Genomic DNA, 19,432 nt, shown 5'->3' with positions numbered 1-19,432 from the left:
TATAAACTGGAATGATTTTGGGTTGCTCTCTTTCAGGTGTAGCCACAACCGCATGACTTGTCTCTCAATGTGGAGCAGCAGTGGGTATCGCCCTGTTGAGGTTTTATCCCAGTTATTGTAATCTGGGCTTAAGGTTGGACCCCAGACTCCCATAGAGGAGAATGTTATTGTGCCCAGAGTCAGATAGTTTGTTCCAGATTGTGACCGGTGGATTGATGGTGTAGAATCTGGTCTTTATGGCGTGGAATGCCTGTGACCGGTGGATTGATGGTGTAGAATCTGGTCTTTATGGCGTGGAATGCCTGTGACCGGTGGATTGATGGTATAGAATCTGGTCTTTATGGTGTGGAATGCCTGTGACCGGTGGATTGATGGTATAGAATCTGGTCTTTATGGTGTGGAATGCCTGTGACCGGTGGATTGATGGTGTAGAATCTGGTCTTTATGGCGTGGAATGCCTGTGACCGGTGCATTGATGGTATAGAATCTGGTCTTTATGGCGTGGAATGCCTGTGACCGGTGGATTGATGGTGTAGAATCTGGTCTTTATGGCGTGGAATGCCTGTGACCGGTGCATTGATGGTATAGAATCTGGTCTTTATGGCGTGGAATGCCTGTGACCGGTGGATTGATGGTATAGAATCTGGTCTTTATGGCGTGGAATGCCTGTGACCGGTGGATTGATGGTGTAGAATCTGGTCTTTATGGCGTGGAATGCCTGTGACCGGTGGATTGATGGTGTAGAATCTGGTCTTTATGGCGTGGAATGCCTGTGACCGGTGGATTGATGGTGTAGAATCTGGTCTTTATGGCATGGAATGCCTGTGACCGGTGCATTGATGGTATAGAATCTGGTCTTTATGGTGTGGAATGCCTGCAGTGCTTTTTTCTTGCAGAGATTGTACTTCTTCAACTCTCCCTCAGCCACACATTTCCCCCATTGATTTTAAAGGTCAAACAATCATGGAATTAACCGAAACAATTAAGCAATTAATTATACAATTAGGAGGCCCACCTTTACTAAGATGGAGTGCACCACTCCTAACCCCTATATATAAGCCTGTTAGCTCGTCACCAAAAACAAATCATAATCCAAATATCTTTTCCAATACTCGCAATAATCTCCAACTCTCCAACCAAACTCCTACCATCACCCACACTGAAACACACACTCACACCCTTTTAAACATAATTAATTAGTTCACTGAATTAACCTGGAGTTGGTTCTGACTCCAGTAACCTCTACTGGGTCCTAATGCCCCCAGGTATGGTCTCTACTAAATAAGACTTATTTACTTTAAACCAGATTCAATTACTTTTAGTCTCTCATTTATTTTACACAACATTATCATTTAGTAGTTACTTTTATCCCATCTTTAGTTTTAATCTCAAGCACAATATATTATTTAATTTCTTTGTTTACCCTCCAGTTAGTTTATGTTCTCCTTTTACATTTTGTTTCCTAACCAATCCTTCACTATATATATATATATATATATATATATATATATATATATAAAACAATATTAATATGTGTACACAAACTTACCATATTGCTGATCTTCTCGTGCTGTGCAGAATCCTTAGTACCTGAAAGAGGATCAGTAATGTTCCCATTAGAGGTAGCTGAGCTGGCCAGTTTACAGAATGAAAATGCGACCCATTTATCTACAAATAGCAAAGTCAATGGTCATCTCTTTAGGCTCTTCCTGTTCATTCCAGTCCAGGACCATGTTCATGTCCTTAAAGGTTTCATTGCAGAGTCCAAAACGTTTTCCCAACCAGATCTGAAGCTTTTTTAAAGACCTGCTATGTTGATGTAAACAGGTTAGGTTGGGTCATCAGTTCAGAAAGTTGCTTTGCTCTGTAATGCAGAATCATACAACTTGACCGACTGAGAAACTCAAATGATGCGCGGCAGGGTTCAAAGAGGTCACTTTATTGTAATCAAATCAAATCGGATGTATACAGTATCTTTCATACAAGACGTATCTCAAAGCACCGGACAAGACAAAAAAAAAAAAAAGAAAGTAAAAAATAAAACACATTTGCATAGAGAAGCATGTTTTTAACTTTGACTTCATTTAAGTATTTCATCCCTCTCTGATTTCTCCTTCTGCGAGGTGCTACACTGTTGTGTCTATCGATGCATGTTGAAGCTCTATGTGTGTAACTTTTGACTGTCTGACTCAATAAATAACTAACAGAGCAATTGGTATTGCGCACACCCATTTGGAGACATCACGTTTGTTTCTTTACACAAACAAACGCACAACACCTCTTGTTTAGGAAACATTGTTTGTTTTCCACATAGCAATGTAGATTACTGTCTTGATGCTTGACGTGTATGCAGTCAAACCTGCTTATAAATGGTTCACCCAGAGATAAATGGTCTTTAATCAAGGAGATTTAACACAGGAAAGATAGACTGTGCATATAGAGGGATTTTCTGTATTAAAGTCTTAACTGTGATTGCTTTGTTTGTACTTTAAAAGCACCCACCTTTCACCCAGGCAGCCCTCAGTGTGCCCTGTGTGTCCTCATCTTGTGTCAGTAGTAAAGGATACCCATTCCTTAACTGCCTCATCCCTTCGTTGTCTGTCAGGTCCCCTTCCTCACTGTCTCCCATCCTCTGGTACAAATCTGTAGAGAAGAGAAGAGGACATTTACATTGATAATCTAATTTAATCGTAAACATCAATCTCTCTTTCCTACTTTCATCTGAAGAAGAGACCTTTGAGGTCTTGAAAGCTTGTGAATAATTAGTATTTAGTTAGTCCAATAAAAGGTATGACTTCTCCTTCTCTTTGTCTATAATCTGATACTGAAAGGCTACAAGAATGACAAGTTAAAAATACTACTGAAACTGCCTTTGAAAAAAGATTCAATTTAATCTGGCCATATCAAAACTGAAGCATGCACTGCCCAACATGTGTTTCTATAGGCATGGCTATACAAACAGAGTAATCTTAGAAACAAACATCACGCAAAGGAATTTGTTTTACTTGTGTCTGTAATCAACTCCTATTTTCCTTAATGAATAGCACTGCTATTTTTACAAAACTGGAACCTTTACATCTAAATGACATCATTTGCGGGCATTTGAAAAATGCTAGGACAAACCAAGTCGCAACTGGAATGCACTGACAGCTTGAAAAGGCCTCCCTGAGTGAGCAGCCAAAACTCAAAGGTTCCAGCCCCTTGGTAATTCAGACTTGAATGCCGTTGGACCTGATGAACAAGGATGTGGTGTTCTGAAAATCATTCTCCAAATCTGCTTCTAATGGATAATTACTTGAGAAAACACATTTCTGTCTGGGAAAGCTGCCAGCACGTTGATTAAACGTGATATGTAAGAAATATTCTATTGAAACTATAAAAGGACGACACACCCCAACCACACGCCTGCCGTAACAAAAACAGATTGGATGGCGCCATAGAATATATAATAATAATTGATTGAATCTTAAAAATACTGTAGAAAACTCTTAAAGCTGTAATGAAACCCCTAAAAACCAAGCGCATGGCACCTACCTCCTTGTGGCACGTGGTTGCTCCCTGAATACAGCGGGTAAGCCTGCGACCGGCATGTTGCAGACAGCATGGCTACAATCGAAACCAAAGCCCAGGACTGCATGATGGTGTCTCGGTGGTTTCAGGTTTATTCTGCTCTGCTGGGATCGGACGGGTCCCGTTTTTATATCTTCCAGCACCATCTATCTTGAGCAGATCAATAGTGTATCATGTCATCTCAGCCTGCCGGTTAATGGATAGACGTGACAAGACCCCTCATCACGGCTGTCATTAAGGCACGCTGTCACTCTGAATCTCCCCTATCATTGCTTGTACAGAGAGCTTTGTCAAATGTTTACTCAAAGCTGCAACAATTAGTCCTTGCTATGAGGTCACTTCCTCTGCTATGAGGTTAGAATACAAATACATTATTTCTCTTGTACAATCTATGGTCACTTTTGGTCACACATGCAGATGTGATGATAACTGTGAACGACAGAGAAAGGCGGTTTTGCTCTTTGCTCTGATGTGTTCATAGTTTTACCTTTCTTTCCAGAATCAACAATATTGGACACAAAAAGAGTTTTTGAATCAATACAGCTGTTGTCTGGCGTCATGCAGTGTCTTTTTCACCATAGTTTTGATATTTATTTATTTTCCTGTCGTTAATCAATGAGAAGCAGCCAAGCACAGCCCTCACACATTGTATTCACAGGAGGCTGCAGAAACAGGGGACAGGGTTTTGACTGAATGTCGCTTCAATAGTGAAGTCCAACTCTCTAAAGTGGTTGTCTTGTGACTACAATACCTTAAGACAGAGTAGCTTCAAAAGTCATTTTTCCCCTTTCTGTGATCTGGTTTCTGCAATCACTCTCAGTGCGTCTGGGGTCTGATGTTCCAATACTGGGTTCTTAGCAATTCTCTCTACCTGGCCTGGAGACTCTAAGTGCCAGGAAGGAACAACCTTGCTCATTCCATTCAAATGATGTGACTTTGAACACTCCCAGCCCTACCCACTCTGTCTGTATAAATGTAAATTATGTGAAATATGAATCTCTGTATTCTGTCTGTATAACATTCCAGTTTATCAGCATGATTAACAAGTAGTAAATGAAACGTATTATCTTTCTAGATCTGCACAACTGGTAATGGTTGCCTTGGAGGTGAATCAAAGCAGTTTTTAAATGTGGAAGTATCAAATATAGTACTTTTCTGAAACTGTCCCAAAACAGCATCGCATAATGTTTCCACTTATTTAACTTGTTAACTTTGTTCATTAACACTGACAGTGCTCTCTGTGTGGAGTAGGACATGGAAAAGGCCAGTGCAGGCCTGTCTTGAAGCTTTCTCAAGACTCAATATGCTGCACCTTTTCCACACACTGCATCACCCCTAAACTACTTTCTATGTTTAGACTCTGTCCTTCATAGACTCCAAAAGCAAGGCAACAGAGAACAAGGCTGTTTCGTTTAACAGCCGATGCCAGAGAGATCTGCACACTTTCATCCATCAGAGCCTGCAGAGAGATCTGCACACTTTCATCCATCAGAGCCTGCAGAGAGATCTGCACACTTTCATCCATCAGAGCCTGCAGAGAGATCTGCACACTTTCATCCATCAGAGCCTGCAGAGAGATCTGCACACTTTCATCCATCAGAGCCTGCAGAGAGATCTGCACACTTTCATCCATCAGAGCCTGCAGCGAGATCTGCACACTTTCATCCATCAGAGCCTGCAGAGAGATCTGCACACTTTCATCCATCAGAGCCTGCAGAGAGATCTGCACACTTTCATCCATCAGAGCCTGCAGAGAGATCTGCACACTTTCATCCATCAGAGCCTGCAGAGAGATCTGCACACTTTCATCCATCAGAGCCTGCAGAGAGATCTGCACACTTTCATCCATCAGAGCCTGCAGAGAGATCTGCACACTTTCATCCATCAGAGCCTGCAGAGAGATCTGCACACTTTCATCCATCAGAGCCTGCAGAGAGATCTGCACACTTTCATCCATCAGAGCCTGCAGAGAGATCTGCACACTTTCATCCATCAGAGCCTGCAGAGAGATCTGCACACTTTCATCCATCAGAGCCTGCAGAGAGATCTGCACACTTTCATCCATCAGAGCCTGCAGAGAGATCTGCACACTTTCATCCATCAGAGCCTGCAGAGAGATCTGCACACTTTCATCCATCAGAGCCTGCAGAGAGATCTGCACACTTTCATCCATCAGAGCCTGCAGAGAGATCTGCACACTTTCATCCATCAGAGCCTGCAGAGAGATCTGCACACTTTCATCCATCAGAGCCTGCAGAGAGATCTGCACACTTTCATCCATCAGAGCCTGCAGAGAGATCTGCACACTTTCATCCATCAGAGCCTGCGACTTTAATGCTCCTTTCAAGTTTGATGGGAAACCTTTCATTTTGACAAAGAGCCCAGTATAACTCGGTTAAAGCACACCTCATCCTTGCTGTCACCATGTGCGTAGGAAAGGATATTTTAAAGCTCCATACCTTTGTCATTAGATCATTATTTACTAGGCTTACTAACTGATGTCCTTTTTCAACCACAGATGCTGCTTCCTAATAGCACTAACAGCATTGGGCACTATTTACAAAAACACGAAGGACTGTTTAAGGTATGCTTTACTAAGTATTGTACATTTAAAGTCCATATTGTCTCATTAAATCATGTGTTCAGTCCATGAATCCTATCTTAACTGTTTGTGTGGATTAGAGGTTTATGCTCATTAAAGATAAACAATCTCAGAATAATCTAGGAGAATTGATGTTTGGTGTTAAATATTTTGTCTCTTGTGTTTTATATTGCAATTTTGAATAACAATCAATACCACATGTATCCGCCCCACATTAATACATACCCTGTCTCCAGTCCTGAGTGAGTGCAGTAGTGCTCTTGGTGGGTGATATAATTTAGTTTATAGTGACAATGGAGCAGTGATGTTCTGGCTTTAGTGCTGGCCCTTGGAGACAGCTCCGGAAACATGTTAGCCATCTAGTGTACAAACAAGAAGATAAACACACAACACTCATGGTCTTTGCTATATTTTGTTTTTGCTTTCATTTACTGGTTCGCTCTCATTCCTTATTGGTTTTCCATGTAAACCAATGCGAAGGAACAGATTACGATTCTCCCTCCCCTCACAGGTCAGGAGGGAGATTTACAACCAAGATAACACCCAAACACATTTGGTCCTACATGTTCTGATTAACATCATCCATTAGTACATTTCCAAGTGATACATTTGATCATTTTTTGAATAATAGTTTTGATTAGACAACTAATTTGTAGTTCAGTAGTAATGACCATTATATGAATTTGCTTAAATCAGATTTAGCGATTTTATTTTCAAATAGGTCTTCCAATTCTAGTTTGTTCGTACATTTCTATTTCAAGATTTAAAAAAAAAAAAAAAGGAAGCTATTGGAGAGTATTACAAACTTGAAAATCTTCTCAGCTTCTTATAACGGCGAACAGGTGGGGCGGCCGGTCGACTGATCTCCTTAATGGGTTTGCATATCAGGAGCTGAAGCCACCTTCCAGACTTTGAGTGAAATGTAAACTCAGGCCAAGTACACACAAACCACGTAGGATTTCAACCCAAACGGAAAACCCAATATCCTTATATGGTGGATCTGTTTAACTAAATACTAGGATATCCGGCAAATTAACATTGTGCAACTGTTTGAGTATCAGCTAGGAGTACTAAGATAAGAATCTGAAGGGAACACTTTTTTTTTTTTTTTTTTTTTTATTTCCCGTCTGTACTAAACAAACAAAAAAAAAAACAGGATCTGGGAGATGTATCAATGAAGTGTGCCTTGAAAGATTAAGTCATTTCAAAAGCTACAGGAATAAAGTAATAAACTAAAAAAGGGGAAAATGTGACAAGTGGTTCAAGATGATGTCTTTTAAAAAAAGATGAAGAGTCTATAAAACTGGAGTAGCCTACCGAACAGGACCGGCGGAAGCATGAACGGTGGGGGGGGGGCTCATTTTGGAAAAGACAAATCAATTAGCTCGTATTCTCTACTATTTTAATTCACTGTGATGACAATAAACAAATAAATCATACGACAGCGCATTATTATGAACGATCCGCACAGCACGAATTACCGCAGCTCTTTCCTGAAAAGTTTATTTTTCTTTTAAATTATTATTATTACCGCATTAGCAACAACACTTGAAACGAGAACAATCATACAGTGAGCAGGTCCTCTATACAGATTGCAATAAACAGATTCCCACGTACACCAAAGGTAACGAATGCTCATATAATGCTTACTTTCAGACTATTCAATACTGAATATCAAAAGCAGATGCTCTTGTAAACAATCCGACATTTTCAATAGCGCTAATAAACGTATTGATAAACAATATCACATTTGCCAATTTATCAAGAGTAGCCGACTGAGCTGGTGGCGTACAATAATTCGGTAAGAGTGAGAACAGATTTGTATTTATTTATTTTTTTTTATATCGTGTATGTTATTTGTCCTTTTATACTTCAAACAAATATGTTACAAAATTGCGAAAAGCGGGCGAACTGTATTGGAAAGTGTATCCACTAATATATGTATAGATATACATTGCGGGCTAGCTGCTTTCTGCATTTTACTGTAACAAGCCAGCTCCTAATTAGTCGGTTAGAGATAACTAAACCATCGTCCCGACAAGCTTTCAGCACGCCCAGATCAACCACAGCCGTGCAACCATGCAACCTTATCAGCCAAATTAATTCAGCAAACTGTCCCGTACCGCTGAGCCCCAAGTGAGGTCACTTCCGACTCAGCGATTAAAGGTTCCAGCCGTCACGTCATGAACAAGGAAACAGGAACAGCAAGAAGGCTTACTGTCGCTAGCAACTGAGCTGAATTGAGGGTTTCTTTTAATCAACTGAAAATAAAAGGTAAGACCCCCCCCCCCCTTTTCTTTTTAGCATGCATCGATGTATATTATTATTTGTATTCTAGTATTTTAATTTAGATTTTTAACCACACGCCAAACTATTTTTTTTTTTTTTTGTTGAGATTTCTGTTTTGAAAACCAGCGGTGTTGGTGATCTGGGATCTAAGAAGGGTCAAACTGAATTGGTCTCAAGTACAGGTTAGTCGGTAAAGATTAACACCGAATCAGAGCTGTAGAGGCTATCCAATCAATAATAAACAGCCATGTAAACAGTTTTAAAAAGCCGGGGCTTGGGAAGTGAGTTGTTTTGTAGTGTACTCAAGGGTGTTAATAAGGAACGTTGTGTTAATAGATCTGTATCATTCGGTGTGTTCGTATACGAGGTCACACAACTATAATGATGTTTTTCAATAATGTTTTCACTTATAACTAGAGAGAGCCGTCCCAGGTTCTGAATAACAACGGGCACTATATGGAATGAAATTGTATTAAGTTGTGTTTTAGGCTGAATGATTAAAATATATCCAAATGGTACTGATGCCAGTTAACAGAATATGCAAAACTGGATCAAGCAAGCATGGCATCTCTGCTACCAGTAGAGTCACAGATTGACCTCGCTGTTTGCATAAGGCAGTGGCTATAAATAAAACCCCGGATCACTGATGTACTAGTCTTCTGAATTGGAATTTAGAAAGTTGCACGTCACCGTTTGCTTTCGTCAGGACCTCAATTAGCAAATATTGAGCTTATCTTGCTGATTTTACCTTCTTAAATGAATGTGATAGCCCTTTCACACAGGCAAGTTATGACTGCTCAGAACCGGTGTTGTGTAATACTCGTTATCCAGTCAAATTCTGTACCCCCTGCTTATTGTACTGTGCGCAAGCAGGTGGTCTGGCCATTTGTCTAACGCTCAATCGCCACGGTTTGTTTTGAGGGAATCCCTAAGTGAACACTTTTTTTTTTCTTCTGATGTTAACGTTTGGTTACGGGTGAGGGTTAGACTGCATTTGCATTATTACGGTATAATGTTTTTTAGTAATCAAAAACCACATGATTGCCTATAGTACAAGGGGATGCAGAATTGTATAGGATACAGAATATTACACCACACCGCAACTGAAGCGCTGTATTGGGCGTGGATTGAAAGTCAACATCCCACCTGCATTTTATTCAAATACAATGGCTGTTCAAGAACAAGGTAGTAATAGGAGACCGGAAGAAGTTCAGGAACGGTTAACATTACAATTTGGGAGTGGCAGCTACTAAACAGAAGGTTCTATATTGCATATACTCTCAACAGCTACAAAAATTACTGTTTATATACACACGCATTTTTGTGAAGGTCGACAAGCCTACAACTTCTAATACACTGCAGTTGGTATCACAGGGCTGAATGAAAACATTAATATTGTGTCCCCACATTCTGAACAAAGTGCAGGTACTGATATGCACTGCTGGGTGTAAAAATTTAAAAAATTGACACGATTTGAGTGCCAATGAATAAATACACTTAAATTTATTCATAGTGGTATGCAGTAAGTTTATAATTACAAAATAAGCCTTAAAGTGATCAATTATAACCAATTCACCATAAACAAAGAAGCTGAAGGATAGATTTTAAAGTGTGCTCAGACTTTTAACTTTTGGCACGGTTTAATTTTGATAAGTTGCACACTGGGAAAGCAAGACTGGTTTTCTAACGACACAAATATTGTTTGTAAAAATTGAAAAAACGCTAGCTAACTAAAAAAAAAAAAAAAAAAACCTACGGAAAAGTGGAACTTTTGACTATGAAACTTTTTTTTTTTTAATGTAAATTGAATGTAATTGCAAAAATGAAACGACCCCACAACCATAGCAAACGCTTAATATAACCTGAACAACTTTGTTGCTTCAGTTGCTTCTTTTGTTAAACTACAGTAAAGACATGAGTACTGTACTGCAGCCTGTGCACCACGTAGCGGACAAAAGCGTGTGTCAGAAAGTTAAACACAGTGCATACTGTCTAGTGTTTTTTTTTTTTTTTTTTTCTTCTAAACTCAGTGACTTAGACTGGTGGTTGTTAAGCTGCTCAAGTATAAATTTGATAAATTACAGTACTTTTTTTATGTTTTATTTGTTCAGCTGATTAAATCAAGTAAATCTTTTTCTCTTCTGCCAGACTCGAAGATGATTTCAGAAGGCAGCTCCTTCATAAAGGGGATGTTGCTGGGGGGAATCTTCTGCGCAGCAGTAACCCTGTTAGGGGATTTCAACAAGGGGCATCAGTCAACCACAGACCACCATCACCACCACATCCAGGCGCCAAGCGAGGAGGAACTGCTAAAGCTTCCCGAGCCCAAGAGGTTAGAGCTGAGCCAGCACATCCGCGTGTACTGCGCCATCCTCGTGCAGCCCAGAGAGCTCTCCTACTGGGCAGCTGTGGTGGATACCTGGAGCAAGCACTGTGACAAGGCGGAGTTCTACACCTCCGAAGACGTCAAGGTGTTCCGCGCTGTCAGCCTTGACACCAAAGACCAGTGGCTCATGCTGAGGAACGCTCTGAAACATGCATACGCCAACGGCAAGGGCTACAGCTGGTACTTTGTGGCACTCCCCTCCACGTTTGCGATTATCGAGAACCTGAAATACTTCCTTTTGAATAAGGACCCCAGCCAGCCCTTCTACATCGGACACACTGTTAAATCGGGGGAGCTGGAGTACGCTGAGCTTGAGGGCGGTGTGGTGCTGAGCGTTGAAGCCCTCAGGAGGCTGGTGGGGGTGTTCAGCGACGATATCAAGTGCCCCGAACAGGGCCGCGCTCTTTGGAAACTGACTGAGGAAAAGGAGCTGGCTGTGTGTCTGAAGTACACAGGCGTGTTCGCGGAGAACGCAGAGGACTCGGAAGGAAAGGAGGTTTTCAACACCAAATCGGTCAGCACTCTTATTAAAGAGGCACTGGCTAAGAAACCCCAGGAGGTGGTGAACGGCTGCTGCTCTGACGTAGCCATCACCTTCCACGGCCAGTCTCCGAACCACATGCAGGTCCTCATGTACGGGGTCTACAGACTCCGTCCCTACGGGCACACGTTCCACGATTCCTTGATATTTTTGCCTCCAGTTGATTCCGACAATGACTAAGCTTGGGCTGCGTCTGCAGCCACACAGAACTGCGCCCCTGTGCAAAACAAATCTGGAAACTACTTTTATCTGTTCTCGTTTATAAGGCATTGTTCAGTGGTACGAAGGTACAAGGTTTCAACAATTTCAATATTTCAACAGGAGATGTCAGCCTTCTGTCACACATTGCATTCATGTGCTGGTCAAAGTTACAATTTTCTTGTTAACGGTGATGGTGGTTAAAAGCTAACCAGGTGGTTGTTGTATCATTAGGGTGTGAGGAAATCATTATCTTTTATTACGTAGTGCACCGAGCCTGATTCTCAAGGTGAAACTGAGGTTTGAGACCCTGTGTTTTATATACAAGGAAATATTACCACAAATTCATTTTTATTTTTGATTTTGTTCACTCTTTCTGAATGGCTGCAATCCTGATTTCTGGAAGCATTCAGAATGATTGCCAACATCATAAAAAGCTAAAGAAATATTTGGCTTTTATAGACGCAATATTGGAATGGGCTTTTGTTGCCACGTGTCCTTGAAGTTAAGAGTCCTCCCTGGAATTTTACTTTTATAGAAAACAATACTCCAAATTGACTGTCATGCCACGTGATGATGTTTTATCTCTTTGGTGTACAATGTAGCACATTCATTTACAGTAGAACCTGCCAGGTCTGATTTACTTGGTTCCAGGGGTCCATGTATATGTGAAAATATTGGATCTGAGAGGGAGTTGTCCTACTACATTTCAGTTGCTTTGTTAATGTTGGGACATTCATCTAAAATACCAAATTACAATAGTGCACCAGCTCTTTAAGCACCTGAATGGCTGGTTCCATAGACACCAATCGCCACTCTTCACTTCAGATAACGTGAGCCCATCTTAGTTTCATGCTGATTGGTTGCAGCAAACCAGCTGAAAGCATAGAGTTGTTTACTAGTTTAGCCTAATTTAACAGCTGTATATTTTGACATTAATAACCTAATAAACCTGGTCAAACATTTTCTCAAATTCCAGGCAGGTTTGGTGTATTAAGTAATTTTTTTTTTTTTTTTTTTTTTTTTTAAACCCGCAAAGGTTTTGTGTGTGAATTTGTAAATACCCGTTTTGCAGTGTTGAGTGCTTTCTGGATTCGACTGAACAAACAAAACATGTTGTTCAAACATGTTGACAAAGCTCATGTCCTGAGAGCTCACTTATTTTCTGCCGGTGTATTGCTGTTTCGTGTTTTCCGCAGTGAAATGTTTGTGTTACGGATGCATTGGTGAAGCCTGTACTATTGCATCTGTTCATCAGTTATGTTTTTGCCACTTCGGTCGATATAAATAATATATTAATATTAAAGGCATAAAACTGTCACAGTTCAGGAGAATAAGTAAATTATATTAGTTGGACTCATGTTCATTGAGATCCATGATAGATACGTTTCCAAGAATGACAATCCGGCTGTCTTTCTGATGGCAGAATGTTTTGCAAATCGATTTGGCCTGTATGTATATGCATGTTTTGCACAGGCTGTGATTGATGCAATATTCAAAATGTCATCAGTTCCCAGTCTGCTGCAGCACCTAATCTATTTGAAAGAAAATATATAAGTACAGTAATCAAAGTACTGCATTTAATTTAGGTGAATTAGTATGAGAATTTTTATTAAATTTGTATTTATCTCTGAAAGTCGTGTATAGATGATTCAAACTATATTTGATACATTTTCATATATCTAATTAAGGAAGAAAGAAAGTCAGCAAGTTCCAAAGCCTCAATTTTGCAGAGATTAACCACCAATAAGCTGAGAAAATGAGTGACATACTGTAACTTAAATAAGCATCTATAAATGTACAGTATAATGTAGACAGGAATGTTTGATTTTAGGTAGTCATTTTTTGTGACAGTTACATATTAAGGACCTTCTTTTAAGTGATGTTTTTTAACTCTGACGTTGACGTGGGGGCATTTATATTTCTCAAGAACCACCAGCTACAGGTTGTTATTACACAAAATACAATTAAAAGTATGTTTTTCTGTATCTGTTAGAATGTCTTGTTTAAGATATGTTAATGTCTTACTGAGATTGTTCTCTTGCAATCTAGAAACAACCGTTCTAAAATGTAAAAATCCTGAAATAATGTTCAGTAATGTAGAAAGCTTTGCAAATGATATATTGAGATCACCTGCATTCATTATTTGGAATAACAAAATATCAGATTCTTCGTTTGACATACTGTGTGTTTGTATGTAACAAGTGAAAAAAAAAAAAAAAACACAGTGAAGGGACAGCGAATGTAAAATGTTTTTAGTGAAGTTGTAAACTTTGCAGTGGAAGTGACAGAATGTACAGTGAATTGAAAAGTGTGCTCTCTTGCCATTCAAGTGGGTTGCACAAAGCTTTCGAACCCTGAATCTGCTTTTAATATGAAGGTATTTTTGCATAGCACACATTTTTTCTACTTGTTTTGGATAATTTGTGGTAAATACATAAAACCTGAAATACTGGGAATAATTTGGTTTCTTTTCAATAAATGTTTGTCTCTCTGGATTTTTTCAAACTTGGTTCTGTATGTTTTTTAACAAGCTGGTTGTTTTCATTTACAACACATTTCACACAGATCCATGTAGCTACAGCTCTCATTTCAAACTCTAAATTAAATCAGTTTAGCTACACTTTATATTGGCTATGGCACTGTGTGACAAAGTGCCTGCCCCTGTGTATATTATCTGTTATGTTGCGTGTGGTTTGTTAAATGTTGGTGTATAGTCATTGGTACACGGGATATAAACAGGTCTGTAACACGAGTGTTTAAAATGTATATTTGTATTTAGGCACGGGGTTGTACATCACGTCACGTACATTTAAAGTAGTTAATATGTGAGCACGAGGTTGCACATAATTAATTCACGTGCTGGGATTCAAGTGAATAATTAATTAATAACTGAATCCCAGCACAACAGTATATATAGATGCACGTTTTCACATACTCGCGGTTGGGTGTTCGGTAAGTGGAGAACGGCAGAGAGAGTAGGAGGGTGATAATTTCAATTGCTATACTTGTTTATTTAACTCACCGTGTTTGTTTGTCGATCTGCTCACCGTTTGTAAAGTGTTAATCCGTTTTTGTTTGTCTTTTTATTTTGGCGAATGTGCCGTGTCCCGGTTTTTCGTGTTTGTTTAAACCCTTTTATTTTCAATAAACTGGCGCAAGCAAGCGCCATCATCATTTCATTCCTTTTCCTGGTTCTGACGCCACCCACTTCGGCCGTCTCTGTGACACACTGCCATAATTCTGATTGAATCCAGACAGAGTGTCAGTGTTATGGCACTGCTATACTGACCAAGCTGTGATAGAGAACTGCAATCATGTCATGATGAAAGAGCTAATTTGGGGATTCCCATTAAGCTTAATTTTTTTTACTCTCCAGTCCCATCCCCCGTCCCCCAACACACTTACTTTAGTACACTTGAAAAAGAGAACACTTTTAGAGCAAAATCTTAATTTATTTGTATTTTGTTTTGCCATGAATCCAGGTTTTCATTGTGTATTGTTATATATTCACAACAAGTCCACTGTCGTACAAAGCAGGTGAACCACACACATTCCTCTGAAGTGGCCGGGACAATACATTGACAATGCTTCTGCCACTCCTCACTTGTATGTCTTCATGTGCCACAGACCATCATTTAAATAGTGGAGGTTCTCAACGCCAATTCCTTTGTTGACTTTCTCACTGCATTAAAATGTGTGTGGGTGGAAAAACAAACACATTCTAAATCAGCAATCCAACACAATTCATTAAAAAGCACCTACCAGTTCTTGTATGGTGTACTGTTCTGCACTACGCTCTTTACAAGCGATTTGATAACAATTCCTTTTCATCGCTTTGTATTCACACAATTAATAAGACTAAATTATAAGAGCAGGGTATGTCGTCAATTCCAGTTCCAATTTCTTTTTAAAATCAATTCCAACAAATCGCTGATCAAAATCGCAAAGGGCAGTGTTCTATTAAAAATGAGCTTCTCACAGTGGCGACAAATTACAACTGAAGTCCCTGTTAGTAAATTAAAATGGCTTCAAATGAAAGCACTTGAACAATCATGTCTTTAAAATATCAATTCCCATTCCTATACCTTCGAAAGGAATTTGATTTGTGAATTGGTTTCTAAATGGAATTGGCCTGAATGGAATCAACCCCTTTGACAATTTATACAAACAGATGGGAGTACTTGCATGTTCTCTGCTGACATCTTCATGACACCGATGCACAGTGCATTCTGCTTACCCTCTGCCATTATAGCCTGGCAACAGAGGTCAAGGAGCCTGCTGGCTGAGGTTCAAAGCCTTACCTGAAAATCACTGTTTATTTACTAGAAAAGAAATGTAGTGTAGTTCGTTTCTTGACTGTAGCAGCCTTTTCTCCAGGATCATGTGCTTTGTATTGCAGTTCTGTTAAATAATTAAACAGCTCAATCACAATTTAATTTAACTAGTGTTTATACGAGGGCACGTGGAAGACGTAAATGCATTACGACCTCATCTTAGGATGCCATTTTTCCCCAAATAATAGAAATATATGGAAAACACTTTCAATTAAAAATATATTAGGTGTCCACAAACGACTTTTTCCCCAGCCATTGTCTATTTTCAATGTCATGCTCGAAAGGGTTCTGTGTGTAATCTCTCTTAAAATGTATATGTATTATTTAAGGGCATTTTCATTTTACTCTGGAAGGATACGACCACAGTATCGGCTTCCGCTGGGTACAGTTTGGCTCCTGGAGACGTGAGGCCGGGACACATGATGTTTGCTCCACTCAGGACAAATTTGATAGCTCCTTTATCTACCTGCTGATGTGGAAGGATAAAGGGATCTGGGAAAAATATAGAAATGAATACAATGCTTTTAATGAGTGATACATTTGATATCAGGGGAACTCCAGTGTGGAGCTCTGTTCCACTACATGTAGAATGCATAGTTGCAACAGAAGACCGGGACTGCAAGGGTCAAGGATTTAGAAAGGGAATATTATAAATGTATGCAAATACACTGAAGTCACAACACATACAAATTACTTTATGCAATACTAGCCAGGGTACAGCTGATGCCATTGTTCTATTTTGAAGCTCAAAGAAATAAAGTGGTCAGCAATGACATTCTGTTGAGAAGATGTGGTGAAACCTACATCACTATTAATCACAGACTGACTTGACAAACTACAGCTTTTTTGGTTATGTTGTCCTCTATTCAAAATGTTATTAAAAAAAAAAGGTAAAAATAACATTAATATTATTATTAAATATCAACATGATCCACAGCATACGGAAAATAATTTCATAAAAGCTGAGGCAAAGGTTCATCAAAATGAGACAAGCAGTTCCCAATATGGCTTCTAAATGTTATACAGCTCAGCCTACTATATAATAGTGGGTGTCTTCACAGCATGAGGAAAACACTACCGTCTCTCAGACCCACAGTCACAGTGCATGGAATAACATTTCCATGCAAACTTCCATCAATTCAAATGAGGATCCTGGAAAAGAACGCCATGGCCCTGCTGATCAGTTCCAACAAATTTGTAGGTAAAATTCATTTTATATGTACTGCACCAACTCAAGGTGTAATCCCTTTCGCCAGAGATTTTCCGCCACCATTAGAGATCATTAAAATATATATATTTAAAAGTCTTCTTAGTTTTTAGCTGAAGTCACCAACCACCTGTGATGCAGAAATAACAGCAAGCACAGGGAACCCAGCCTGCATGCAATCAAAGTTGATAGTGCATGTCATAGCTATACTTGACAATGGCTACGGTGCCTCCTAATTTTGATTTAATTCAGGCCAGGGGTGCATTCCCTTGACAATCAGTAAAAAAAGAAACCATTAAAGCTTACATTTATGAAGTAATCTCAGTGTTGGGTAGAAAGGTCCTTCCCTCTGTCTGAAGAACAGTAACTCTCCATTCACTGTCAGGATTTCAATGTGCTCGTGGCTGAAAATGTTAAAATACCAATGCCTTGCTGTAAACATGTAATGATGTTCCTAATCCAAACCGAAATCAATTCATTCACTTAAAATCATAAATGATAAACTTTCGTAGTCTGCCCACTACACTTCAGAATGCAAGTTTCCTCTAGCTGATGTCATGAAATACTGTAAATAAACGGGTTCAGTACAGGTGTTTGTGGATTTGTGACAGCCTCCGGGTTTCACTGCTGCAGAACAGTCAACTCATAGCCCATTGCAGAGTCCTAAAGAAGCAGAAGGAACCTCTATATCACATGACTGTCTTGAATTAGGAAGCAGAGAAATGGCCAAACCAACACGATCTTCTCTTTGCAAACTCCAAGACGGTTGTAGGAAAGAGCATAATAAATATAAATATATATAACAACTCAGAATGGTCGTAAGCGACACAAATGTTCTAATTTTAGCACTTTAAACTGTATATATGTTAATGAAGCCAAGACCCAGCTATAAAAAGCGAATTTCGAACACCGTACCATCGAACTATCTTCACCGGGTCCTTCTTCGGCATGATCTGATTGAGCCATGACTCGATGCCTGGGAAATGCTCCAAAAGCTGGTTCTTTATTCCTTTGATAACAGACGTTTTGAGCTGAATGCAGTTGGAAACATTTTCCTTGTCATCAAATCTGAAATCAAACAAAAACACGCAGCTATCACTGTGCACTGCTGTACAGGTTTCATAATAGTAAACACCGTAGTGATAATTAATACAAATAACTACTTTTCTAAGAGATGCACGTCCTGGATTGTCACCTGACATTTACGTGCAGGTAGTAGGTTAAAAAAACAAACAACAACAACAATACAATAAATATGCTATATATGTGCATATGTTAAATGGAACGCATAAATAAAAAGACAATAAATACTACATCCAGTTAAATTTATAAACGATTGCTTGTGGTCAGTTTCTGTTCTCTTTTTTTTTTTTTTTTTTTTTTTTTTTTTTTTTTTTTTTTTTAGGTCAGCTAGGAATCTAATCGGCGTTATAACACTTATAGACACTTGTAAGTAGACTCAATACAAACGCATAACCAGTAGTTTAACTGCAGTAGCAAAACAGCCACGCATTGACTATTCCACAGACAGCCCTATGACAGAGAAACAAACCCAACTTTTTAAACATCCTCAGTGACTGGCTTTTCTATATAATTCGATTTTTGCTGATATTCCTCAGCAGAACTCAATCAAATCCAAAAAGTATAGATGCTCTCTCCACGCGTCTCCCAGCACCGGATTCAGATGTGTTTGCAAAAGCAACCCACAGCACGACAGTACAGAGCGAAATGCGGTAAGAGCCGGGCGTGTGCCATAGAGATTGCTGTTAAGACAAGAGCGGTCACGTCATCGCTATAACTGATTTCCACAAATGTGCATAACATTATAGTTCTGGCGTACATTTGGAAATACAAATTATTACGTAAGACTTATTGGTTATATATATATATATATATATAAAAAAAAAAAAAAAAAAAAAAAAAAAAAGTTTTTATTTTGTGTGTGTCTTGGTTTCACTTATTTCCTCAATTACATTAAATGTTATATACATGTTATTGTTTATACTAATAATTATTAGTGTTATTCGTGGCGCTAAAACTTTTAATACAGCATATTTTAAAGGTTAAACAAATGCAAAAATGGGACACTAATTCGTGAACACATGAATTCTCCAAATATATTATTCTTATGTTTTAAAACTACTCTTTGAATGCCAAAACAGCTCCATTCCAGAGTGGCAGCAGAATTGAAAACTTAAAAAAAACAATTTTTTTTATTTTACTCCAAAGTTCACACAACACCACCCCGCGCCTACTGTGCAAGCACCCGCTTTAACCCTGTCGACGAAATCCCGAAATACTT

General features: G+C 39.2%; 2 protein-coding genes across 3 annotated transcripts; one reads left to right on the top strand and one right to left on the bottom strand.

Annotated features, from left to right (window-relative positions):
• The first annotated feature begins 7,395 nt into the window (after positions 1–7,395).
• Positions 7,396–14,094, top strand: LOC121295185 (C1GALT1-specific chaperone 1-like). Of its 2 annotated transcripts, none has more exons than XM_041219595.1 (2): positions 7,396–8,446; positions 10,610–14,094. In XM_041219595.1, exon 2 carries the CDS (start codon positions 10,618–10,620, stop codon positions 11,566–11,568), a length of 951 nt encoding a protein of 316 aa, XP_041075529.1. In that variant the 5' UTR covers positions 7,396–8,446; positions 10,610–10,617; the 3' UTR covers positions 11,569–14,094. The 2 variants fall into 2 exon arrangements, with proteins under 2 accessions (XP_041075529.1, XP_041075530.1); XM_041219596.1 differs by lacking the exon at positions 7,396–8,446 and adding an exon at positions 8,538–8,643.
• A 926-nt stretch (positions 14,095–15,020) lies between these two features.
• On the bottom strand, positions 15,021–18,846 carry LOC121295239 (malignant T-cell-amplified sequence 1). The gene is made up of 6 exons (XM_041219678.1): positions 18,688–18,846; positions 18,046–18,198; positions 17,437–17,534; positions 16,282–16,415; positions 15,775–15,842; positions 15,021–15,271 (listed from the first exon to the last, which is right to left on the bottom strand). Exons 1-6 carry the CDS (start codon positions 18,696–18,698, stop codon positions 15,190–15,192), a joined length of 546 nt encoding a protein of 181 aa, XP_041075612.1. The 5' UTR covers positions 18,699–18,846; the 3' UTR covers positions 15,021–15,189.
• Positions 18,847–19,432: the final 586 nt, after the last annotated feature.

The sequence above is a fragment of the Polyodon spathula genome, chromosome 20, assembly GCF_017654505.1.
Source record: "Polyodon spathula isolate WHYD16114869_AA chromosome 20, ASM1765450v1, whole genome shotgun sequence".
NCBI lineage: Eukaryota > Metazoa > Chordata > Actinopteri > Acipenseriformes > Polyodontidae > Polyodon > Polyodon spathula.
Note: the sequence above shows the minus strand (reverse complement) of the source record. Positions and strands in the feature narration are given on the sequence as shown.

Excerpts from the sequence above, each read along its gene's own strand:
- LOC121295185 (XM_041219595.1), top strand. The coding sequence starts at position 10,618 with ATGATTTCAGAAGGCAGCTCCTTCATAAAGGGGATGTTGCTGGGGGGA.
- LOC121295239 (XM_041219678.1), bottom strand. Across the intron at positions 16,416-17,436 it reads ACTGAGATTACTTCATAAAT|ATCCCTTTATCCTTCCACAT; the intron begins GTAAGCTTTAAT and ends TATTTTTCCCAG. Across the intron at positions 15,843-16,281 it reads CGGAAGCCGATACTGTGGTC|GCTATAATGGCAGAGGGTAA; the intron begins GTATCCTTCCAG and ends CTCTGTTGCCAG.